At 44.5% G+C, this 25,563-nt stretch overlaps 1 protein-coding gene across 2 annotated transcripts in view; it reads left to right on the forward strand.

Annotated features, from left to right (window-relative positions):
* Positions 1-25,563, forward strand: part of ATP13A5 (ATPase 13A5) — a 96,631-nt gene that overhangs the window by 54,146 nt on the left and 16,922 nt on the right. For both annotated transcript variants that reach the window (XM_051991623.1, XM_051991624.1), the window contains exons 13-25: positions 52-113; positions 3,853-4,003; positions 6,196-6,282; positions 7,355-7,511; positions 10,706-10,823; positions 12,127-12,251; positions 13,637-13,797; positions 14,357-14,482; positions 15,558-15,637; positions 17,463-17,505; positions 19,403-19,512; positions 21,546-21,642; positions 23,335-23,407. In XM_051991623.1, the coding sequence (XP_051847583.1) occupies positions 52-113; positions 3,853-4,003; positions 6,196-6,282; positions 7,355-7,511; positions 10,706-10,823; positions 12,127-12,251; positions 13,637-13,797; positions 14,357-14,482; positions 15,558-15,637; positions 17,463-17,505; positions 19,403-19,512; positions 21,546-21,642; positions 23,335-23,407 (1,390 nt within the window). The remainder of the gene's footprint in view (positions 1-51; positions 114-3,852; positions 4,004-6,195; positions 6,283-7,354; positions 7,512-10,705; positions 10,824-12,126; positions 12,252-13,636; positions 13,798-14,356; positions 14,483-15,557; positions 15,638-17,462; positions 17,506-19,402; positions 19,513-21,545; positions 21,643-23,334; positions 23,408-25,563) is intronic.

Below are 25,563 nucleotides of genomic sequence, written 5' to 3' on the forward strand. Positions count from 1 at the left end.
CTTCTTCAAAGCCGGGGCGCGGAAGCTAACACCAACTCTGATTTTTACCAGACGGGGACGCTGACGGAAGACGGCCTTGATCTCTGGGGAGCTGTTCCCGTGATGGGAAACTGGTAGGTGTCTCAACTCGTAAGTGTGTTTGTCTCTGCTGGTTTGTGCAGGTGCTGATTGAATCTCACGTTGATCAGAGGCTGGGCACCTTCCAGGAACTCTAGCCGCCTCCTTATATTAAGGAGTTGAAAAGGATGTGGGGAAAGCGGGCGATTAACCTCCCAAGGAGAAGGAAGGGACCAAGGGGACCAAGGGGAACGCGAGGAACCAACTTGGAAGAGTTCTTCAGTGAGGGTCAAGAGTCCAGGCCCAGATGCTTACCTTGCTAAGTCTGTTTGTAGGATTGAGCTCCCTAGATGTGATAAATGACACGGTCACTAGGGTTTTCCCCATGGAACTCTTCCACAGGCCATGGTCGGGTAGACACCTTCTCTGCTGAGTGAAAGCCGTTACTCCTGTATCTCTCAGCCCACTGTTTGCCCTCCTAATCTGGACACAAGTGTGGGCACCCATGATTCATGCATGATGCCAAAGGCAGAGACAAGGGTAGGGGGCTGTTCTGAGAATGGTGTTTTAGAGCTTCGGCCGCTGAGAGAGGCTCTGAGGAGAGGGTCGACAGGGATGAGGTATTAGGGCCAGGCTTCTGTATGGACAGGGTCATCGACTCTAGGTGCTGTGACTTAAAGGTTCTCCTGCCTTAAGACATTTCCCCAAAGGCGGCCAAGTTTCCGTTCTCCCCTCCTACCTAGACTGAAATCCCCACCATTAGCAAAGAGGAAATGTGTTTCTTTGCAGAGGGCCACCATGAAAATGCATGTACATGAGCCAGAAGGACCTTCCTCACGCCTCTTTATCAGGGAATGGAATCCTGGAATCGCACAATTGGAAGGAACTTCCCAGATTCTCTAGTCATCTGTAAAAGGGGAGGATTAGACTAAATTCCGATGTCCCATTCAGTGCTCTGTCCGGCATCTGTGAGATTGGGATTCATTCCCTTCACAATATGCCCTTCCAGGGGTTCATCTGGTCTTTGCTGAAGACCTCCATTTGAGTGCAAACCCACTTCTTCCCAAGGCAGCCCCGAGCACCGGGAAGGTTGTCCTGATCTCCAGTTTAACTCTGTCTCTTGGCAAAGGGTCTTCCCGACTCCCAATCCAAGGCTCTCCCCACTGTGTCCTTCAGCTGCCTGGGTACAGAAGGACTTGCTAAGCCTCCGAACATCACAGAATTGTGAACATGGGTTCTTCTACTCTGAAGCAGAAGACAGGCTGAGTTCAGTGAGGGCATTTGTGAAGGAAAGAACAAGGCAAGTGTCAGTGAGGGCAGACCTGGCCGGCTTGCTCATTTTGCTTGGTGATGATCTGGAAGCCAGAGCTGCTGCAGGCCCTTCCGGGCTCTGAAGAACCGTTCCCTTATGTAGCATGCCCTTCCTTGACTTAGCCAAACGGTGGAGTTGTAGATCGAGCTCCAACTTGCCCTGTCTTCTAACTTCAGTATTATACGAAGTAGAAATTGCTCTTAAGAAATCAGAGTGAGGAAGAAAGAGAGAGGGACAGAGAGACTGACAGACAGGGACAGAGAGGAAGAGAGACAGGAAGAAGGAAACAGAGAGACAGAGACAGAGACAGAGACAGAGACTAAAGACAATATAATTATCCCCAAAAGCAAACAAAAGAATATCAGTAGCTAGGAACTCATGGAATCTGTGGGCTTTATAAAATCTTGATGAGAATGATCGCCACATGGATCTAGGGTAACCTTGGAGCCCCATGAGAAAGGAACAGGAAGATATTGGCAAATAATTCTGCATAGAACATGTCTTTGCAGTCACTCCTCTGAAAGATAGGTGCAGAAAACATAAGAACCTTCTGTGGTTATTGTTAGTTATGGGGAGGGGGGTGCTTTGAGATGGTAGGACCCTACGAGATGCTGACTAAGAATGGTAATACACAATTACTCAGTCAATACAGAGGTAGATGGAGAAAACTGCACTGATCATTAACGCCCAGCAAGGTGTTGGAGGAAGATGAGTGTTCATCCCTGTTATTTTCCCTGTTGTGGAGAATGTACTGCCTAGGGACCCAAGGGAGAGAGTTTCCATAGAGATGAGGAAGGGTCCCATAGGATCTTGGTGATTTCACTCACCTCCAGAACATGGTGATGTCTCCTTAATGAGATCTCTGGCTATGCAAATAAGAGCAACATAACCATCGACACAGGAAAAAAAAATAGATGAAAGATTCTCATAGTGCGGCCCGTGATATCAAAGCAAATAGAAACTGGGCCATTGATCCTCTGCCTAGCTATTGATTTAGAAAACCACACATGAAAATCATCTTTATTCTAATGCATTTTCATTTATTTTGTTAGTTGTTTCCTATTTACAATTTGATTTGATTCCAGAGAGGAAGCCAGTCGTGTGTTTGACAGCTCCGGCTTAAACTATGACAGGCCATTGGATAGAGAGTCCACCAAATGATTATATCAGCAAATCTGTTTGGACAGACACGGCAGATGAATCATGAGCAGGCCCCAAATTAAATAGGAGCACAATACCTTATTGCTTTCTAATTGGGAAGTACACAGCATTTTCAAGAATCCAAATACAACAGCTCATCTTTTATGTATTTCTTTTCAACACAAACTCATTTCCAGCTATGATGAATGGTTGGGCTCCTGAATGATCACGGTCTTCCAAGGGTTGAAGCTGGGAAATGGCAAGATGCCTTTTAGGGCACAAGATGGCAGCAGTGTACGCCCAATGGGGACTTACAAAGAAGTAGCAGCAGGGAGGTCATAGAGGACACGTATGGCTCCAAGGTGCTGGACAGAGGTACCAGGAAGGAGTTAGGGCGAACGCGGACCCAAACTACGTGGGCTGAATGGGTACGGCCACAATCCACCCACAGGGATGAAGTCCAAACTCCTCAATTCAGGGATGTCCCAAAGAGGTCGCAAAGCAGAAAGGGCAGCGTTGTTTGCCATTCATGTCTCCAGCTACTGGAGAGTTTCTTTTAGGCAATTTCTTATTTCCTTTTCAAAAAGGGTCTGCTCATTTCCTTTTGCTTTTTGTCAGTTGGGGGTTGGATTCTTTCTAAAATCCTCAGGTTTTAGTAGACAGCAAAAATATGGGCTTTTCCCACAAGGATGTGGGGCCACCTTGCTCTGACGGGCTCAGGCTACTTACCTTTTATCAGAGCTATTTTTACAAGACTCTGTGGATGTCTAAGCCCAGGACTTGCTTGCTCTGACAGGACCTCATGCACATCTGACAATTATGCTGGTTGGATTGCATAAGAGGCAGCGCGCAGAAAAAACAAAGAGGAGCATTTGATTTTTGTCCCTCCCTGTGATTTCATCAGTGTTGGGGACTCCTCTTGTGGAGCTTTGGAGTTATCTGGGACACATGAAGTTGGAATTTTACCCAGCTCCACCTTGGAGTTTTGGAGTTATCTGGGACAGATGAAGTAACCTGCCCAGGCTCACAGCCAGTAAGGATCAGAACACATGGCTTTCTCACTGTGCTTTTGCCCTATATTTTGCTTTGTGGGGAAAGTAATGATAATAAATAATAATGTGGACTCCCATTGCTACAGATCTTTAAGGTAGCTAGAGGGCCTCTTCCTGAGCAGTGGGGCATACAGTGGAACTATTCATATCTCACAGCTGAGGGCCCTTAGACTCAGGAAGCTGTTTACCCCGTTCCATGTCTGCATATAGTAGGCAACAAAGGCTAGGGTTTGTCCCAAGCCCTTCTTTTCAGGGAAGGAACATTGTTCTCCAACTCATGGCCTCTGTCAGTTTCCAGAAGATCCACAGCTTCACTTCTGGCAGCGCTCTGCCCTGGGGACCCCTCTGTGGAGCCATGGCCAGCTGCCACTCCCTCATCGTTCTGGACGGGACCATCCAAGGAGACCCTCTGGATGTCAAGATGTTCGAAGGCACCAGCTGGGTAAGGTCAGGTTCTCTTCTACATGTGATTATCCCTTCTGAAGAAGACTAGTCATTCCCCCCACAAATTCAATAGATATTTATTGAGTAATTTCTGCAAGCTGTGTGCTCAGACCTAGGCTAGATACTGGGATACAAAACATCCCCAGTGGCAACTGGTCTGCCCTCCATAAGCTGATACATTCCCAATGAAAAGTATAGTATGAAACAAGTAGTCACAAGGTGGAGCAAGGTGGGGAGGGACTCCAAAAAAGTAAATCTAGAAAATTTAGGAACAAGAGCATGTTTTTAGTGGATGGGAGAGGGGAAGGAGAAAGGTAGAGGGAGGCAGAAACAGGGAAGCCAAAGGTAGAATGGCCTGGACTATCACCTTATGCCCTCCTTCTGAGCCTCTCAGAAGGGCTCAGAGAGCAGTTAGTCGGTCAGCAAGCATTTTTTTTTTAAATTCTTGCCCAGCACCTTGCTAAAAGATGGAGTTATTTAAAAAAAAAACAGTGAGAAAGAGAAGCTCTGATAATTACTCTGTGGAATATGGCGGACTTTACCAAGACCCACCCATTTTGGACAGACAGAGCCAACCAAAGAGCTTGTAGTAAAGTCAAGGCCTTCCACGGAGGCAAAGAAAAGCAGACACTGTGCCCCCAAAACAGCTTTTCATTCCCCTTTAGCTTTGTGCAAGTTGGCAATGAGTGCTAAGTAGAGCATTGGACTTCAAGTCCCTCAGCCTGCTTCCTTTACTTACTGGCTACGGGACAACCTTTGACTCCACTGAGGCTGATGTGTGTCTTAAGGCTGGTATTCAGAACCGAACAACTGAACTACCAGAGGCAGTGTGGAGACAGGCTGGATGTGCAGTCAGGAGCACCTGGATTCAAATTCTGCCTCAGTCACTCACTAGCTGGGGGAGCCTGGATAAGCCGCTTAGACTCTCGTATCTCAGTGCCTTCATCTATAAAATGAGAGGCTTAGACTCAATGATTTTTTGGGACTCCTTCCAGCTCTAAATTTATGATCCTATGAGTTTTCCCAAGAGACTTTTCCAGCATCCTTATCTCAGCCACATACTCCAACCCCAATAAAAGGAAACTTGGTGATCCTTCTTGGATGCATCAAATGTAAAATGAATGAACCTTGGTTTGCCTCAAGTGTAATGATCTTCCCCATTGTGAATGTCAGTCAGCTGGCGCTGGTTTTGTGATTGGGACTCAGCTCCGAGGTCTCTCTTTGTGCTCCCATTAAACTACATCCTAGTAAGGTCGGCTAAATAAGCTATCGGGCCCATACCCCGAAAAGGTGTTTCACACCCTTCCCATACTAATGTCCCGCTATGTACTCATTATTTTAACACTAAGCCTCTTTATCGGCACATGCCTAACCTTATTTAGTAACCACTGGTTTACAGCTTGAATAGGTTTAGAAATCAATATGCTAGCCATCATCCCCATAATAACTGCCCCAAATAACCCACGTGCCACAGATGCTGCCACAAAATATTTCCTCACTCAAGCCACTGCCTCTAAGCCTAAGCTTTTAGACCTTAAGCAGACATAAGTGACAGAAGTCCTGGTGACCGTTTAACTGAACGTGCTTCATCCCTTAACATTTGTTCCATGGGAATTGCATTGGCTAAATTACTGAGAGGATTCCTGTAGCACCTTCCTCCGGGCCACTGTGACTGTGAATTTCCCAAACAACCTAAAGGTTCCCCAGCGTGCTTTTGATTTTCGGAGATTTGTGATCCACATCATGATCTATAAGAGTCAATAAAGTCACGAAGGATCAAAAATATTCCCTAGATGCCCGGAAGTCTCATTTTGCAGAATAGAAAACTAAGATAACCCAAGGAAAATAAGTAATTAATTTGTTGCTCTAGAGCTAAAAATGGCCTGAAAGGTCATTCTACAAATGAGGAAACTGAGGCCCAGAAAGAGGAAAAGCCTTGCCCATAGCCATAGATAAGATTTTAGTTCAGCTCTTAGGATTCAAAGTTCAATGCTCTTTCAATTCCACAGTAAGTGATAAGGTCTACATTTGCACCCAGGTCCCCTATGCTCATCTTTCTCAACACGAGACTACATGGGGAATTTAGGGCTAGGCTTTTCTTACGTAATGTCTCCACTATCAAACTAAACTGGAGAGGCTTTGAAGGCTCTGAAAGCACCCTGAAGAACGTTTCACAATGTCTTCAAACAGGTCATTGAAGATTCCTCTGTGGATTACAGCGATTCTGGGATTCCAGCTTCCAGCGTAATCATTAAGCCGGGCCCCGGAGCAAGCCAAGTAAGTTTTGCCCTTTTACTATCAGGACCATGGTCCTTAGAATATCTGACATTTCAGGGATTCTCCTTCTGATCAGACCCCGCTCCTTTTTAACCTTCAGTGCTTGTAGGGGAAGGCTGAAAAAACAAAAACAAAAAAAACACCTTCTCTTTTGCAATGAATGTGTGATTGGATGTGCTGTTATGGACATAGACTTATCCTCAGGTTATAGGAGGATCATAGATCCTCTTTACTTGTTTTTATTTACAATGGGGGATGAGTTTAGTGTTCCCTAGTAGAGTAACTAAGGTCCCTGGCTCTGTGGATTACAGGAACACAAAACTTTTAGACCTTAACCAGACATAAGGACGAACTTTATTTATTATTGGAAATTCTCTTCCAATTCATCCTTAGGGAGTGTGGCTGGATAACAGTTTGAGTAAAAGGGATCTGGAGAATTAGTGGATCAAGGTCTTACAATCATTAATGGTAGGATGTGTCGTTGTTAACTCAAAACGTCCGTGTGATTTTGTGCTGTGTTAAGAAAAGTAGAGCATCCAGAAATGAGGAAGCAAAAGCCCCCTGTCCTCTGCCCTGGTCACTGCCTATATGGAGGTTTTGTGCAGTTCTGGGCAACATAAAAAAGACATGGACACACTGGTGAACGTCCAAAGACAAAATTGGATGGGAGGAGCCATATGAACATCAGTGAAAGATGTTGAATCTGAAGAAGAGAAGCCTCAGGGAGACAGAGGAGGTCTCTTGAATATTTAAAGGGCTGCCACAGGGAGGAAAGGTTCACTTGGTCTTCTTGACCCCAGAAGGCCTGACCGAGAGTCATGGGGAGAAGCTGCAGAGAGGCAGATTTAAGCTTTACGTCTGGGAAAAACTTGCCTTCAATGGGCATTGTCCAGAAGAGGATGGACCGCCTCTGCCGGTGAGTTCCCTTAAGCAGAGGAGAGAGTCATTTGTCAGGAGAGTCACATATAGATGTCTTGAACAGATCCAAATTAGACCAGATTGCCCCCCCCCCAGTTCTTTTTAATTTTGTAATGCTGTGACTTAACACCATTTCTTTCTGGTATATCCCCAGACTTCAGCAAAAGCCATCGCCATTTTGCATCAGTTTCCATTCTCTTCTGGCCTGCAGAGGATGTCAGTGATTACTCAAGAGATTGGCAAAGACCACTTTGACGCATATATGAAGGGAGCCCCAGAGATGGTCACCAGTTTCTGCAGGCCAGAAACAGGTATGAAACTGCAGAGTCAATGAGTTTACTTCTTCTAGGCTAGAAACCAACTCTTAAATAGAGAACAAATCTAATCTAATGAATATAACAATGGAAGTTTAGAACAACAAATGCAAGATGTAGTTGGGCGGCTAAGGGAACTTCTGTGTATTAGAGTAAATGAAGACTTCACAAGGAATCGGTTTTCTAGGCCAGCGCAGAACCCATTTGTTCTGACTCCTAGTCTGACTCCCATTTGTTCTGACTCTTAGTCTGACTAACATACATACTCTCTGAAGAAAACAGGCCCCGATTTTCATTTAAAAAATTGTTTGCATTCAAATGAGCTCATTTAACTCAAATGCCAAGTTTCTATATATTTCTACCTCCATCCTCCTTGAATGATGATGGATGGGTTGTTGCTGTTTATATGGAACTTCTCATCAAACCCAAAGACATCTTCACTTTTTCTTCTTTTCTAAGTCTTTTTTACTTTAAGTTTAATTCAGTGTCACAAGCATTTTAAAGTGCCTACTGTAAGTTTAATTCAATGTCACAAGTATTTTAAAGTGCCTACTATGCGTAAAATATTGTGCTACGTGCTGGGGGCAAAACATAAAAAGATGAAAACATTTTTCCCCTGAAGGAGGTTACATTTTCCTGGGAGAAGATATGTGTACAAAGAAGTACACACATACACACATATTCACATTCATATATATAGTATGTATCTATATGTATGTGTGTGCATCTATATCCATATATAAGCTAATTAGAGTTCCCTTTCTCTCCTTAGGGTCCCTACTTTCTTTTTTTTTCTGACCTTTCAGCTAGAGGTCACAATTAGTTCAAAGCAAAGGCATTTAATGAACTAGCAGAATAGGGGGCAATAGAACCCACCAAATGAATGAATATCACACCAAATATCCATAGCAATGAGCTTGGGCAGTTGCAACCCTAAGATCTGAGGCTAAAACAACTTGATTTAGGGTTAATAATTATCCAGAATTCTCTGGCTTAGAATGAGAACAAAAAGGGAAGGGAAAAAGGACAGTCTACAAGTATTTATTAAGTGGTAACTTGAATCGAGGCAGCTAGATTGCTCAGTGGTTAGAATGCTCAACTGGAATCAGTTCAAATCCAGCCTCAGACAATTACTAGCTGTGTGACCCTGAACAAGTCTCTTAATCATGTTTGCCTTAATCTATTATCAAAAGAAATGACAAACCACTGGATCATCTTTGCCAAGGAAAACTCATGGATATAATAATGTCAACAGTTCATGAGGAGTCAGACATGACTGAATGAGTGAACAACGACATAAATTAGACACTGTACTAATCTGGGAAATAAACATACAAGCAAAAAGAAAGACAATCTTTGCCCTCAAGGAGCTTACATTCTAATGAGAAAGACAATCTAAAAGAAGATGAAAAGTTAGGGTGTAAGGAGGAGAAACGTAGCCATCATGGGGGAAAGGATGGAGAAGGTCAGAGGAATGCAAATTGCGGGGAATGAGGAGCTCGCTGACTTGGTTCCTGGGAAGGATCATCTGATTCTGGGAGAGGCCCAAGGAACCAAGGAGGCTTCCATGATTATGAATTCCCGGGCTGAAGTGTTCTTCCAGGAAATGGGGTAGGATCTGGAGCAGTGCAGCGTGATGGGAAAATGAGGCAAGCTCACTGCTTCAACCCCATCCCTTAAAACAACATTCCTACCTTTGTTATATTTGTCTGTCAGCAGAAAACCTCATAATTGGGGCTGTATATTAGGCAAGAGAAAAACGGATTCTTTCCCTACATAAACACAAAGTAGATAGAATGCCAGCAGAGCAATTTTTCCAAAGACGGAGGAACTACCCAGAATCCCCGCTGGTATTTGTATGTCATTTCAGGGTTCACAAAATACTTTTCAAACATTGTCCCACTGGACCCTCCCAGGTCAGGAAAGGTGCTGGTACTATCCTCACTTTGTCAATGAGGAAACTGCAGTGTATATGTTAAATCCCCCAGATATGATTCCAAGCAGGAGTCTATCTTGGGTCTTCCTGACCCCGGGTCTGGGACTCTGCCTGTCCTGGACCCTGGCTGCCTGGGGCTGGAGAAGAATCAGGAAAAGTCTTGGCTAAGAAGTGCAACTTGAATTGCATCTAGAAGGAAGCTAGAGAAGATAGAAACGAGGAAGAAGAGTTTTCCTGGAACTGAGTGCCAGCTTCTGCAAAGACACAGAGGGAAAAGGATGTGGCTGTTCTGGGAATGGGGAACTGGCCAGCTTTTCTGGGCTGAAGAGAAGGGAAGAGAGACGTCAGTCTGAAGGATTCATTTGGCAAAAGAGAGCTCTCAAGTTTGTCCCAATAGTACCAGAAGCCTTTCTAGAAGCCTTCCCCTTCCTCTTCCCTCCTATTTCCCAGTTGCCTGATCAATATTTGTCTTGCCATACAAATGTGTACCCCTGATACATTGCGTCAGTCTTCCCTTCCCCGTTCCTGCCAGCTTCTTCACAGGATGTTTAGCTGCCATTTTATTAGTTTCCTGGTAATTGTTCCCTGCCCCTAAATTTTGTCTCTTGAAAATCCTAATGAACACAGGAGCTAGGAGAAACTCCAATACTGAAAGTAACCTCCAGTGATTTGTATGTGATAGATTCGGAATCAGGCACAGGGTTTAGTGGATCCTCCAAATAATCAGATGTTTGATACCATATGGGGAAAAAACCAACCACCTAACTTGCCATATTTTTCACATTTCACTCCATGTTTTGGTTTCAGATAAATACAACTAGAGTGTGCATTCTTCCTTAGAGGACTCAACAAATATATTTTCCTTTGTACTTCATTTCCCAGACTTCTTTCTTTGTTTCTTTTTTCCTCCTTCCTTCTTCCTTCCTCTCTTTCTCTTTTTCTTTCTTCCTCCCTCCCTCCCTCCTTTCCTTTCTTTCTTCCTTCCTCCCTTCCTCCCTCCTTCTCTTCCTTCTTCCCTTCCTTCTTTTCTCCCTTCCTTCTTTCCTCCCTCCTTCCCTTCCTTCCTTCTTCCCTTTCTTCCTTCTGTCCTTCCCCCTTCCCTCCTTCCCTCCTCCCTTCCTTTCTTTTTTCCTCCTTCTTTCTTTCCCTCCTTCCCTTCCTTTCTTCCTCTTTTCCATCCTTCCTTCCTCTTTTCCATCCCTCCCTCCCTCCTTTAGTGGGACCTGGAGCTCACCATTTCCTTCTCTCCCAACAGTTCCCCCAAATTTCAAGAAGGAGCTGAAGCTTTACACCATGCAAGGTTTCCGGGTCATTGCCCTCGCTCACAAACCTCTAAAGGCAGAGGGGCATCTAGAGATGGGCACTTACCCCAGGTAAGCAGCTCTGTAGCCTGTGCCTCTATAGCATCTTTTTTCTGCATTGGCATGTGGCGGTATAGACATGCATTAGATAACCACAGGATTTTAGAGCTTTCAGGGACTTTGGTGATCACTTAGTTTGAACCCCAAGGCCCAGGAAAATCATGTCCAGAGAGGGCATGTGGCTCTCCTTTGTCACACAGACCTTGGTAACCCCCCTCCCCAGGTACACATATGTTTTTTTTTTTCCAATACCAGAGTGTGTGTCCCTCAGTGCTTCAGATATAGTAGGCATTGGACAAGAATTTCTTGAATTGAATTGTATTTTCACTTGCAGAAGTGAAATACCAAAAGGGGTAAAACTTGGGCACTTTAAAAACCTGATTTGCCACATGGGTTTGCAGAACCATGGCACCAAGGCTCTAGTACCTCAGCTTCTGGAGTTTTGCATGAAAAAGGGTCAAAATCCTCATTTACAGGGGGATACCGAATGCATTCTCCAGCAGAGAATCTTCCATTTTTTTGTTGTTCGGGCTTTGCGTGGCTGTTTAGTTCAATGCATTGACCTAAGGCAACTGTGATCTTGCCCTATGGCCTCCATGGTGCTCTTGCCCAATCTTATATTCTCTTTGCTATCGAGGGATCCTACTTGAGTCATGGAGAGCATTGAGGAAATTTGCAGCAGCAAGCGATGGTGGGAATTAAGTGAATCCCACTAATTTCATCTTGTGACTCAATTCTGGAGCTGGCTCAATTCCCTTTGAATTCCATTATGGATATAGTCCAATTTCTGTCCTGTGAGAAAAGTTTATTCAATTATGGGAATTGAAAGTAAACTTTATTGCATGGTCTGAAGCTCGCCCTTCATGGCCGGGGAGCTGGATCCCCTTATCTGTTGTTCAGAGACCTTAGATTGTGGCGAGGAGTTTTCTCACAACTGGACATCTCATGTGAAAGCTGCCCCCATGCTAATGGCTCTGTTATCGTCTCCATGGTGTTTTGCTTGTTTACAGATTGGTGGGGAGTGGGCACTCTTTCTCTGAATTCACGCAACTTCTGTATCTGTTCACTGTTCCCCTCCCCACTTGAAAAACTAAGCTTTCCTCTAATGAGAGAGCAGATGATCCAGTCTTGTGTCCTGCAGAATTGTTTCCTTTTTAATGACTGGTCTTACTTGGGTCATTTGAAGTGCCACGAAGCACTTCATGAGTCAAGTGCTCAGAGCACTTGTCCTGGCGTTCTCTGTCGCTTTATCTCTCACCTGCCTCATCTCCTCATGTGTCCCTTTTAAAGATGATGTTTCTTTTGCAATCCAAAGGGAGGAAGTTGAGTCCGAGTTAACGTTTCTAGGCCTTCTGATCATGGAAAACCGCTTGAAAAAAGAGACCAAGCCAGTCTTGAAAGAGCTGAGCAGCGCTAGGATCCGCACAGTCATGATCACAGGTGAGTGACCTTGGAAACTTCAAGAGCCAGACTCAGAGGCCCAAGAACATGCTCTGGAGTGACTGAGTCTCTGGAAATGGCTCAGTTTGGTTTTTCTTTTCCGGTGTGGTCAGGCTCTGTACCAAGCTTGTCAGTCGGCCAATAAGCTTGAATATGTAACGTACGTTGACTATCTGTCTACTTAAGGGCGATCTGGGAAGGAGGCTCCCAGTAATGTGAAAGGTCATCTGATCTAAGCCTCATTTTACAGAGAAGGAAACTGAGATCACGAGAAGTAAAATCAACTTGTCCATGGTCATATGAGGAATAAGATGCAGAGTCGGGATTTGACCAAGTCCTAAATCAAAGTACTTTCTTTCGCTGTGTCTCATGTGCTGATCAGCAAAAAAACTCAGATTACCTGCCAACTTTCTGGGAAACGTGTATTGTATAAAGTAAAACACATCTGCCTGTATACATTTTTGGAAAAAAAAAACCCTAGTGACCTTGAAGCCCATATCTGAGGTTTGCTTCCCAGCTCAGTCATTTGCTAGCTAGCAGGCTATGAAGAGTCACTTCCCTTCCATACCTCAGTTTCCTCGTGTATAAAATGAAAGAATCAGACCAGGTCATCCCTAAGTCCCCTCTAGGGCATCTTGGTGGCCCAATGGATTGAGAGCCGATCCTGGAGTCAGAAAGTTTATCCTCCCGAATTCAAATCTGGTTTCAGACACCCGTGTGTGAGCCTGGACCAGTCACTTTACCCTGTTTGCCTTAGTTTCCTCATTTGTAAAATGAGCTGGAGAGGGAAATGACTCCAGCATCTTTGCCCAGAAAACTCCAAGCGGGGTCACAGAGAGTTGTATATGATCAAACAGCAAGGTCCCTTCTGGTCTTGATTCTGCACATGAGAAAATCATCAAATCTTTTCTGTGGTTGGATAGCACTTGAGTTTAACTCAAGAAACATTTGTGAAGTGGCTATTTGCCCTACATCATTCTAAACAGAGGATACTGTGACAAGGTTGGAACAGTCCCTGCCCTCAAGGAACAGCATGTGCATATATACAATGTAGACACTTAGTAGTTACAAAGTGAGCTGTTAACCATTGGGAAAGTCAAGAAAGCTTCCCTTGATAGAAGCCCTGGAAGGGACCTGGGGACCCGAAGGGAGCAAACAGTGGATGGAAAAGACCTAGGAGAAGGGATAAAGCCATTTGTCTCAGTAATCGAGTAGAAGAGACCCTGAAAATCAGTCACACTGACCATGGGCAGAGGAAGCTTGGCCCCGGCCAAGGCACTCCCTCATCTAGATCGGCCTCTCATCCACAGGTTTCTAGCAGGAAAGGATATTTGGAATCTGTTTGTATGTAGGAAATAAGGAATATTTTTTTTTAATATATCCAGGGGATAACCTTCAGACCGCCATCACAGTTGCAAAAAATTCTGAAATGATTCCTCAAGGTAATAAAGTGATTCTTATTGAGGCCAGTGAACCCGAAGGATATTCTCCTGCATCTGTGACCTGGCAGCTGTTGGAGAACAAAGAGGAGGGGCACAGAGATAAGGTACAAAGAGGAAGGGCATGGGAGTAAGGGACGAAGAGGAAGGGTGTGGGAGTAAGGGATAAAGAGGAGGGGCACGGGAATAAGGTACAGAGGAGGGACACAGAAATAAGACTAGCCTCTCTGAGACCCTGGGCCACTGTGAGGTGGGGATGGGAAACTGTACAACTCTGATTATGCACAAAGGGCTTCCTCGGGACCACAGGGTGAGAGCTGAAAAGGAATCCGGACACTGATTGCTACAGTCAAGCGGTCCCTAAATACAAGCTTTCCAAACAAGCGCTCTTGGCTATTAGTCCTACAATGGGAATGAATATTAGGTCTTTTCCTTCCTGGCAGTCAGTTGGCATCTGGAAAGAAGGAGGCATAGGTCAGATAAATTTCCTAAGTTGGGCTGGTAAAGAGGGAAGAGCAGACCCTGAGAAGGAGCCATTGGGGGCTTTGGCAGCAAGGAATAGCAATGGCACCCTGGGAAATGGGAGATGAGAACAAAGAGCATGATAAAAGGCAGATATGGTCAGTTTGCACTCAATACCTAAACGTGCCATGTCTTGGATTTTAGGAGATCCGCCTCCACATCCAAGACCCCTCCTTGGCGGAGGCTGGCCGAGGGGACGATTACCACTTTGCCATGACTGGGAAATCTTACCAAGTGATCACTCAGCACTTCAGCAATTTGCTTCCCAAAGTAAGTAAAGAACAAGAAACTTTGACTTTATCATTTGGAGGGGAAGCTGCCGGCCCAGATGGGGTCTGCATCCCCTATAAGTCTTCCTGTCTCAGTTTCCTTAACTCCCATTTGTGGAATGGTTCCTGTGACCATTCCACCCCCACCCTCCATGGGGAAAGAGACCTCCAGGGAAGGCTGGGGATGCTGCCTGGTGGAAGGGGTAGGAGTCTGGACCCGCATAAGCCTATCAACCCCGAGTCCTGCATGGAATCATAGATGGAGACTTGGAGGGTCTTTGAGGTCACTTCCCCTAACTTCTCCCTTTGTGTTTGAGGAAGCTTAGGCTCAGACAGTTGAAATCATGACCGCATGGTACAAATGGAGTAAACAAGAGAGTTATGTGCCTTGAGATCCATTATTCCAAATTTAGCTCCCTGAAATGTCCTTTCCTTCTCCATGTTTGGGTCCATGTCTTAGGGCCAGGCCTCAGTTCCCATCTCTGCCTCCCACCTGCATCCATTCATGCTCAATTCCAGCCTCTCCATGTCCTATTTCAAAGCACACTGTGTAGTCCTGGGACTTGAGTCTCTGGGACACAAGGCGTGTCCAGGCACAGCAGATCAGCCCCGTGAATGTGGTGCCTGGTGCATCTCGATGCCTAAAACATCCGGTCCTTGGGCAGCCAGACTTATGAAAATCCCAGGCCCGAGGCTGAGAAAATGTGTATTCTTAATCATCTTGTGTTTCTTAAGTACTTCTTAAGCACCTTGTCCTGTTTCTCAGGGCTGCGTTTTGATTGATTAATGCTAGAGAAGCCATGTAGACATAACTGATGGGGTGGATGATGTAGAAGGTCCCGGGGCTACAGCAGGCTGGTGCACTCGGTTAAATATTAAAGCTTGAGATCTCTTCATCCTCCCATTCCCTCAGCCTCCAGCACTGTGTGGAGTGATAGATCTATCACCTGGGGAGGGAGCGCATTAAAGGGAGAGCCGAGAATCATTAGTCAGGCTTTTTCTTTTCTTTTCTTTTCTTTTTTAATGATATTGTTTTCTCCTTTCTCATTTCATCATCCTGGTGTTTTTCATGGCAGATTCTGGTGAATGGAGCCATTTTTGCCAGGATGTCTCCTGGGCAGAAATCAAGCCTGGTGGAAGAATTCCAGAAATTAAAGTATGTTCTTTGGTATAAATGGAATGTTTCTTCTGTGACCTTGGGAGAATGTTGGCAAAGGGCAGATCCAGGCTTGGAGGGGGAGAGAAGAGAGGTGGGATGTTTATGTGTCATTTAAATCAGGGGATAAGGCCTTGGAGTGAGCCATCTATGTTTAGGCATTATGCATTTGTTAAGCACCTACTATGTGCCAGGCACTGTGCTAAGTTGCCCTGGAGATAGAAAGGCAAAAGTCAGTCCCTGCCCCCATGGAGCTCCCAGTCTGAGGGGGATGATCATCCTAAGACAGCTGTGCATTGACAAGGTACAGGTGTGATACTTGGAGGTAAGCAGCAGAGGAAAGATGCCGGCCACAATGGAGAGCAGGTGAGGCCTCCAAGTAGTGGAGGCTTAAAAGAAATCCGGGAAGCCTTGGGGTGCAAATGAGAAGGAGATTCCAGGCAGGGGACATAGCCCTGAGTGTGGAGAGAGAGTGCTTGTGAGAGGGACAGCAAGGAGCTGGAGGTGGGATGGGGAAGTGTAAAGGGTGGTGGAGGCCAAAGAGAGGAGTTTATAACTGGTTCTGGGGAGCTCCAGGAGGTTATTGTTTAGGAGGAGGAGGATGATGAGGTGGTCAGATCAATGCTTTTGGTAGAGGAGTGAGTGTGAAAGTGGGCTGGCCAGAGATATGGATCAGGGTGAGCTACCAGCAGGCTCTAAGCTCAGGGGAGAAGGAGAGTTCAGGCTCCTCTTAAAAGAGCTGGGCCATCCTTCCTTCCCTGGCTCACTCTAATCACTTGGGGTCCGCAGTGACAGAGCACAGGATTCAAGACCAATGTCAGGAAGAGGCTTCAGAGAGCAACTGAATGCTGCTCCATCTTCTTTCCACTCTTCTTTTTTCTCTTCTTCTCTTCCTCCTTTTCTTCCTACTCCTATTCCTTTCCCCTCCCTCCTCTTCCTCTCCCTCCTATTCTTCTTCCTCTTCATCATCATCATCATCATCATCATCATCATCATCATCCTCACCAGCAGCAAGCATTTAAGTGTCTGTTGTGTTCCAGACACTGTGTTAAGTACTATAGTAACAAAGGAAGACAAAAACATGTTCCCAGTTTATTTTATTGATTCAAGGACTAGCAGAATTCTAGGGAAACATTGAGATATTGTTGAAATCTTGGTTTCTCTCTTAACCAGGGGCTCCTGGGCCCAATTCTATTCCTTGTCTCTCCAGGTAGATCTGGGCCGATTGCAGACTATTCTCGGTGGTTCATTAAGTGGCTCTTTAAGAGCCACTCTGATGGTAGTTCATCAGATACTTGAGATGTGTGTACCTATGTGTGTGTGCATGGGTGTGTGTGTGTGTGTGTGTGTGTGTGTGTGTGTGTGTAGGCTGTCCCATTGGCTTAGTTATTTCTATGATTCTCATCACCAAAGTGTCACATGAAAGTTACAGTAGCAGCCGACAAGCAAACTCTCCAAACTCTGTGTTAGCATGAGACTAAGCTGGGAAATCTCTCAAGTGGAATCCTTCAGAGTGTTTGGCCCAGGATTGGCAAAGATCACTAGATGGCCTTTTCTTGAAGGATTTCTTCCTCTGTATAATGACTAGAAGACCTCAGAAGTTCCTTAAGCTCTAGGTCTAGAACCCTAGAAGAATTTCTATGGAAATCTCTGAAGATGTCTCTGTGGCTACAAGGGACTTTGTTAAAATAATCCAAAAGAGAGGGTTCCAGGATCCTGTGATCACTTTTTTCCCCTGGTGGATCTGTAAAATGGACAGGTGTGCCAGGAGCAATGGAGATGACTCAAGGAAGGTGCTGAATTTTTCCATGTCCTTTTCCCCTAGTTACTACGTTGCCATGTGTGGTGATGGAGCAAATGATTGTGGGGTGAGTAGAAATTCCCGTTCTATTGTCTGATAGCTGAGCTCTGCTGGGAAGGCCCGGGTTTCTTTCTTTCTTTCTTTTTTTATTTACACATATTCACTTTTTTAAAAATTAAAGCTTTTTATTTTTTAAAACATATGCATGGATAATTCTGCAACATTAGCCCTTGCAAAATCTTGTGTTCTAGTTCCCTGCCTCCTTCTACCATCCCCATCCCTAGATGGCGAGTAGTCCAATATATGCTAAACATGGTAGAAATACATGTCAAATCCAATATATGCACACATATTTAGACAATTATCTTGCTGTACAAGAAAAATCAAATCAAAACAGAAAAAAACAAAACAAAACGCAAGCAGAGAACAACAAAAAGAGTGAGAATGCTATGTTGTGATCCACCTTCAGTTCCCACAGTCCTCTCTCCAGGTGCAGATGGCTCTCTCCATCACAAGTTTATTGAAATTAGCCTAAATCACCTCCCTGTTGAAAAGAGCCATGTCCATCAGAATTGATCATTGTATAACTTTGCTGTTGCTGTGGACAATGTTCTCGTTGGCCTGTTCATTTCACTCAGCATCAGTTCCTGTAAGTCTCCCCAGGCCTCTCTAAAGTCATCTCCTGATCATTTCTTACAGAACAATAATATTCCATAACGTTCATATACCATAACTTATTCAGCCATTCCCCAGCTGATGGGCATCCCTCAATTTCCAGTTCCTTGACGCTACTAAAAGGGCTGCCACAAATCTTTTTGCATATGCGGGTCATTTCCTCTTTCTCATGATCTCTTTGGGATACAGACCCAGCAGAGTCACTGCTGGATCAAAGGGTTGCCACAGTTTGATAATCCTTTGAATAGTTAGGAATGGTTGGATCAATTCCCAACTCCAACAATAAATTAGTGTCCTAGTCTTCCCACATCTCCTCCAGCATTTATCAGTCTTTTCCTGTCATCTCAGTAAATCTGAGAGATGTGAAGTGGTACTTCAGAGTTAACTTCATTTGCATTTCTCTAATCAATAGTGATTTAGAACATTTTTTTATATGATTAGAAATGGCTTTAATTTCTTCATCTGAAAATTGTCTGTTCATATTCTTTAACCATTTATCAATTGGAGAATGAGAATTATGGGAATTATGCCCAGGCCTTCTTGGTTTCAAGTCCAACATCCTGCTTAGTAATTACACAATCTACCTGTTCTTGAAAAGGATTGATAGAATTCCCAATCCCTCTATTTTTATCCGCCTGCACTTTTGATTTCCTTCACAGGCTCATTGTACACTATTTCAAAGTTTGATTCTTTTTGTATAGCAAAATAACTGTTTGGACATGTATACTTATATTGTATTTAATTTATACTTTAACATATTTAACATGTATTGGTCAACCTGCCATCTGGGGGGGGGGGGGAGAGAGGAAAAATTGGAACAAAAGGTTTGGCAATTGTCAATGCTGTAAAATTACTCATGCATATAACTTGTAAATACAAAACTATAACAAAAGAAAAAGCCTACAAAAAAAGAAAATGATTGCTTTGATAATTTGTGCATTGCTCTTATGGCAATGATGCCATCTGTGGTCCCTCCCAGGTCTTTCTGTATAATCCTGTTATCCAGCCCAGTCTTCCTTCCATGGAAGAGCCTTTCAAATCCTTGATAGCTATCAGGTTCTTCCTGAGTTTTCTCTGGAATGAGCCCATCCATGTTCTTTGCTGGATTCAGCCCTTTTCCTACTCTGTCATAATCTTGTTTGAACCCAAGTCATCTTCCAGTGGATCAGCCCTCCCATATGACGTATTCAGCTTGGCCCTGGACCACAGATTGAAGGACAAGGAATGGGATTTGTCGAAGGCAACCTGTATGTGGTCAATCCATGAGTTATATAAAATTTTTATTTCAGGCTTTGAAAATGGCTCATGCTGGCATCTCACTGTCTGAGCAGGAGGCATCTGTGGCTTCCCCCTTCACCTCAAAAACAGCCAACATAGAATGTGTGCCCCACCTGATCAGGTGAGTCACTCAGTCTGGGAGTGTTATGGCTGGTCAAATTGGCACGGGTTCCTTTGCTTTAGAAAGATGCAAAATAAATGGCTTTATTCGATGTGCACAGAAGAAAATGAACTATGTGATCTTAGGAATAGACTGCAGTTACAGTACGTCTAACATGGGGTCTTAGGTCAGGTGATCAGACCCTATATCCATAATACATCCATTCATTAATTTTCTCACCTGTCCATCCATCTACCCATCCATCCATTCACTCATTCATTTGTTCTCTCCTCCAACTTGTACTTACACTGATATTTTTTCCAATTCCAAGAGTAAAACTACATTTATACAAATTGAAATTTTCCTGCTTGGTTCAGATCACTGTTTTGACTGTGAATTGTCCTCTCTCCCCTTATCTTAGACACTACTTACAAACTGGTTAAATTCAACCATCTTTTATAAAATACCCAGGAGGGAATAAAGTATACTTAGGGTCAGGCAGCTGACCAAGGCACTAGGGAGGGAGATTATTCCATTTACGCTTCCTAGATTCATTAAAAAAAGAAAATTCTGTTCCTGTTCTATTGGGCTCCTTTTGCCTTCACCTCCAGGGCTTCAAACTCTTGTATTTGGTGTAGTCAAATGTTCAATAAATGCTTCTTGCTTTGATTTCATTAACCCCCTGCCAAGAGTACCTGCTCCCAAGTGAATATGCTCCAGGGGACTGACTAGGTGCAGTTTAGGAGCTGGGGATTTGGAGGGTCCTTTTTGAGATGGCTTAATTGTTTCAGTTTATTTGTAGAAGGGCCGCAGTTATATTGAACTCCTTTGTGCCTCCCGCCCTACCGCCAAATAGGATTTGTAAGGCCTGGAGTGATCCCAAACCAATTAACTTGGGTCACACTTGGGATTCTGGAATGAAAGAAACTGAGTCAAATCCTGTTTCTGTCTCTGACCTTGTGAAAGCCCCTTATCCTCCTGAGATCTCGGTTGTTTGTGGATGAGAGAAAGGGCCGGAATCTATAATCCTTAAACTTGTGATTCGTGAACTAGTAAGTGATACACTTATGAAGGTGATTTCCTACTTCCATTTGAAAATGTAAGAAGAGACAGTCTTTGAGGGCAAGGAAGTCTTTGTGTACCCCGAGTTGGGCAGGAAATCTGGCACATAGTAGGTACTCAGTAAGTTTGCTGATTCAATTGTGCAATCTCTCTCATTCAGGTAAATGTTGAAACATTTTCCCCGTTTGTCCAACAAACAATGACTTGGCGCCTACTGTGCACAAGGCCAGGACAGGCATTGTGCGAGTGTGAGGACAGAGAGAGTGGTATAAAAAATAGTGAGAACCCTATAGGTCAAAAAAGACTCATTCGTCTCCAAACCTTCAAGTCATTCTCCCTCAAGGCAGAGGGCCTATGAGGAGCAAAAATTACTTGTTCATAGGACCATAGATTCACAGTTAGTAGGGACTTTGGAGGCCATTGAATTCAAACCCCACATTTTACAGATGAGGAAATCGAGGCTCACAGAGACCAAGTGTGTTGCCCAGGGTCACCCAGCAAGTAAATGTCTGAGCTGCGATTTAGACTCAGATTTTCCTGACTCCATTTCTGGTGCTCCCTAGTTGCCCTCCAGCAGCTTCCATTCAAATAAAGATCTCTGATGGGTGAAAGTATAATTGAGTCAAGTATGAGGAGTCAAAGGGAGAGGTCTGCAAGTGCAGAAGAAATACGGGGATTTGATAGGGACAGTATCGACCCTGAGTGGGAGTGTGGAAGGCTTGCTGTGGAAGATGGGACCAGGGCTGTATCTTAGAGGAGGAGAATGACTCTAAAAAGTGGAGGTAACAGGAGAGCTCATTCTAGGCCCTGGGGACAGGAGGGCATCGAATGTAGTAAAATTCTATTAAAGAAGTCGTGTTTGGTTAGAAGTGGATATTGAGGCATTTCGCTATCAGACCATCAAGTCACTAAGTTTTGCCTTGAGTCTATAAAAATGTTGCTGGGAGAAGACATTAACCAGATGTGTTTTCTCCCCCTTTTTTTGTGAATAGGGAAGGACGAGCTGCTTTGGTTTCTTCCTTCGGAGTGTTTAAATACCTAACCATGTATGGAATGATTCAATTAATTGGCACATCGCTGCTTTATTGGGTACGAGTCCAATTCTTTTAAATAGTTATTACTGTGCGTGTTCCTTTAAAAACACTCTCCACTAATCCGGACTAGAACCTTCTCTGAGATTTACCATCTTGTCCTTGGCCACTGAGAAGATCCACCACTTTCTTAGAGTCTCCCAGCTAGAACGTGTCAGAAGCAGAATGAGGACTTCTTGCTTCCAGGCCGGTCCTCTATCCACTAGGTCACACCGCCACATTGAGCAGTTTCCTATATTGACACAATCTCAGGTGCGGTCCAAAAGGATGCGTGTGCACCCACTGACAGACACAGGCCTTCGCTGACAGATTTCACATGAACAGAGGGACTACCTTTTGTACTATTTCTTATTTCCTAAAACAAAATCGTGCCTGAGGTAGCATCCGGCAAATGGTTCTCCGGGAACTGGGGTGAGCTGTCTGGGCTAGATCAGAGAACTGAAAATACAAAAAAGTGACTTCAGCTCGTCAGGGAATGCTGGGACCCTGGACAGATGTCTGGAGGCTGGGGACTCTCTGAGCCACTTTAACTCATGTATAATGTGAAGGCTGGCCCAAGGTACTCTGGTTCTTCTGCCTCCACTGATTTTGTACTCTTTATCATCACAGTAACTCAAAGGCCTTTTGTTTGTTTCTGTAGACCTTTCTTGTTTGACATGGACTATGGTCTTAGTAGGTCCTCATTATTGTCCTTAGATTACAAAAAAGGGCTCTGAGCTCTGGAAGGAAGGGAAGGCGGCCAGAGATCACAGGGCCAAGGATCTAAAATGGGATTGGAACAGGGATTTCCTGGCTCCAGATCAGGGCTCTGGTTTGCTTTGATTTTTTCATATTCCAGGCTCCAAGAACAATGCCTGGTACGTAGTAGGCTCTATGTTTGCTAATTGGACGAGGTTGGGTGAAATTCATCCTTGAAGGTAGATGTTGACCCCACCCAGGGCATCATGGAGAAGGGGGAGAAGAAAAAGGAGGGGCTGGTAAAGAGAAGAAAAGTGGCTTTGGGGTCCGTCCTTAGAAATCTAAGGGGTTACAAAGCAACTTTCCTAAACCTAAGCTTTCCTTTGGAGTCTGAGTTCAGTCTTGTTGGCTCCCTGGGGCCAGAGGTATCGTAGAGGAGGCTCACCCTGACCAAAGTCAGTAAAAATACCCAGTGCCATTAGCCTGAGAAACCTGTAGCATGGCGGGGATTGTTCCATCTCTGATCAGATGGTGAATAATCTTGTTGGGGCCAGGAGAGCGCTGATGAGAGGAACAGAGGTCTGGGAACCTCGATTTCTGCTGCGCTTTTTATCAGCATGGCAGGTGCTTCCAGGGGAAAGGAGGGAGGGGGGAGAAATCTCTACCCAGAATGCACATTCATAATTCAGTAAGAGGACAGCCAGGAAGCCTATCCAACTCAGATTTGGTGACAATATCTGGAAGAAAATGTCTTTGCCCCTGCTGCTTCACAGAAATAGGGAAGGTCATTAATTATCACATTCTCCCCTTTATGGACAAACACTTCCTCTTCCCCTGATCTCTGCCAATCTCTCTGGGCATATTTTGGGCATCATTTTCCACCCTTACCAACTCCAGTAGATCCTGGGTAGATCTTGTCTAAGCTCTCCCTCCCATCAAGCTACCACCAGGTCTCCCCACTTCCCCTCAGTCTCAATATATATAACCATGTGTTTTTCTTTTTCTCTTTTAGCAGTTACAGCTTTTTGGGAACTACCAGTACCTCATGCAGGATGTGGCGATCACACTGATGGTCTGTCTAACAAGTAAGCCCTTAATGAAGCTGAGAGAGGGGAGTAGCACCTGCCCCATTGGCCTTTTAGCCTTCTCTGTAAGTGGGAGGAGGGATCAAATGCAGACCAGAAAATCTCTGAGAGCACCCTTTATTTGAGGAAACCTATTATCCTGTGAATTTGGGGAAGAAAAAAAAGATAAGAGCCATTGGGTCCCAAAATGGCCGGGATCAACTCCTTCAGTCTGCAGTGGTTCCTAGGCTGCCTCAGAAGGGAAAGTTTCCTTCTGACCACTGCTTGAGAAAGATAGCAAGAGTCCATCCAGCTTTTAGTTGTCAGGTATTGATCCCTTGGGACATTACATCAGAATCTCAGGTTTTCTGGAATTAAAAGAGGAAGGGGATGATTCATGACTTAGCCCCTATCTTGGAGAGATGTTGGTCAGCTGGAACATAACCTGGGCTTTATAGGATCATTGGCTTTCTTCAAGTTTTTCTAACGCCATTTCTCCAGGAATTGACATTATTTCTTAGTGAAGTAGAAAAGTGATTGCCTTCTCTTTGGCCAGGCTTTCTTTGCCCATTAATGTGAAGACAACAAGAAAGAAATCCATTGTCTAATAATACAAAGCTTGAGCCTCCTGGAGGCTTTCACACAACATCTTAAAACATGAGAGGATGACATCACTCATTTATTTTAAGAACCCAAAGACTGTCCTGCTCACCAAGAAGGGCTGGGTTTATGAGATGGAAATGTCTATTCATAATACAGAAACTTTCTTTCAGTGCATAGCATCAATATTGCCAGTCTCCCAAGTGTTCATTAATAACCCGGATGTCATGGTGCTGGCTACCCAAAGGGGGTCTGACGATATATCTCTGACTAGGGCCGATAAAATTAAAAAGTCAAAATCACAATGATAGAGAAAAGAGAGAGAGCCTCATTTTACCTCCTTTCCTCTTCTCTCTTTTACTTCACTCTTCAGACCATCATTAGAGGATGCTCAATGGTTAGACCAAGCAGGAGATAGAGGACTAGAAAGGTGACTAGAAGGAGATTCAGGAGATCTAATTCCTAATTGATGTGATCTGGAACATATCCTCTCCTCTCTGGGTCTCTGGGGTCAGAGATCATGGCGGTGTGCAAGAACCATTCATTGGATCAAAGGACTTGGGTTAGAATCCTGACTGATGCTTATAAACTGTATTACCCTAGGAAGGTCTGCTCATTTCTTTGTGTTTCAGTTTTTTTTTTTTCCCACATGTAAAGGAAAGGTTAATCAGATAACCTTGAAGGCCTCTTACAATGTAAGTCTATGGCCTCCTAGCATCTCAGGCTCATTCTGGCTCTTTGGGCCCATAATTCTGTTAAAGCTGACATCCTTAGAGTGGAGGCCCATTTTGGTGAGGATTCCTGGGGCTGTAGTTAATGAGAGCTGAGACCGAATTCTGCCTTCGACACTTTCTAGGCTAGAGGACCTGGGAAATCATTTTTTAATCATTTGGCAACCGGAGAGGGGATTTGGCAGCCTAGAAAGCCACTTCTAGCTTTGGTTCTGTGATCCTGCGGTTGATGCTCACACACGGATCACCAGGGTAGCCTCCAGATGGCAACATCATGTCAAGGTCTAGTCTCAATGGAGACTTGGCAGGCTGAGGAGGCTGGGCTGACTCAGGGCATGTCCACCAGAATCCTGGGCAGAGTAAAGAAAAATAAACATCCTTATTTCCTGCATAAAGGACAGCTTGATACTTTCCCCACTCTTGAAGGGAGTATGACTAAAAGAAGAATTGCTGTGACTAGGGTTTCCTGATTGCAAATTTCTTTGTCTTTTAATGTCCCCAGGAGGAAAGGGTCCTCACACTTTGGCCCCAAAGCCAGAAGCAGATTCAGAGGAAATACAGTTCAACACCTTCATTTTTAAAGAGGAGGAATTGCAGATCCAAGGGGGTTTGATGTTCCAAAGGTCATTCAGCTAGTAAATGGAGAGATGGTGACATAGGTTGTTGGGTAGCCATGAGATGGAGTTAGTGGATGACTGGCCTCTAAGAATTCTACTGAAGACAGTCAGGATGTTAGAAAGTCTCAATCATTCAAAGAGATGTCTTACTTTGGGCAAAGAACTGTTCTCCCCATATGTTGACTATTTGGATCAGGCACCTCTGTGTTTCTAGCAATCGCAAAGGCCC

Source organism: Antechinus flavipes, chromosome 3 (genome assembly GCF_016432865.1).
Source record: "Antechinus flavipes isolate AdamAnt ecotype Samford, QLD, Australia chromosome 3, AdamAnt_v2, whole genome shotgun sequence".
NCBI lineage: Eukaryota > Metazoa > Chordata > Mammalia > Dasyuromorphia > Dasyuridae > Antechinus > Antechinus flavipes.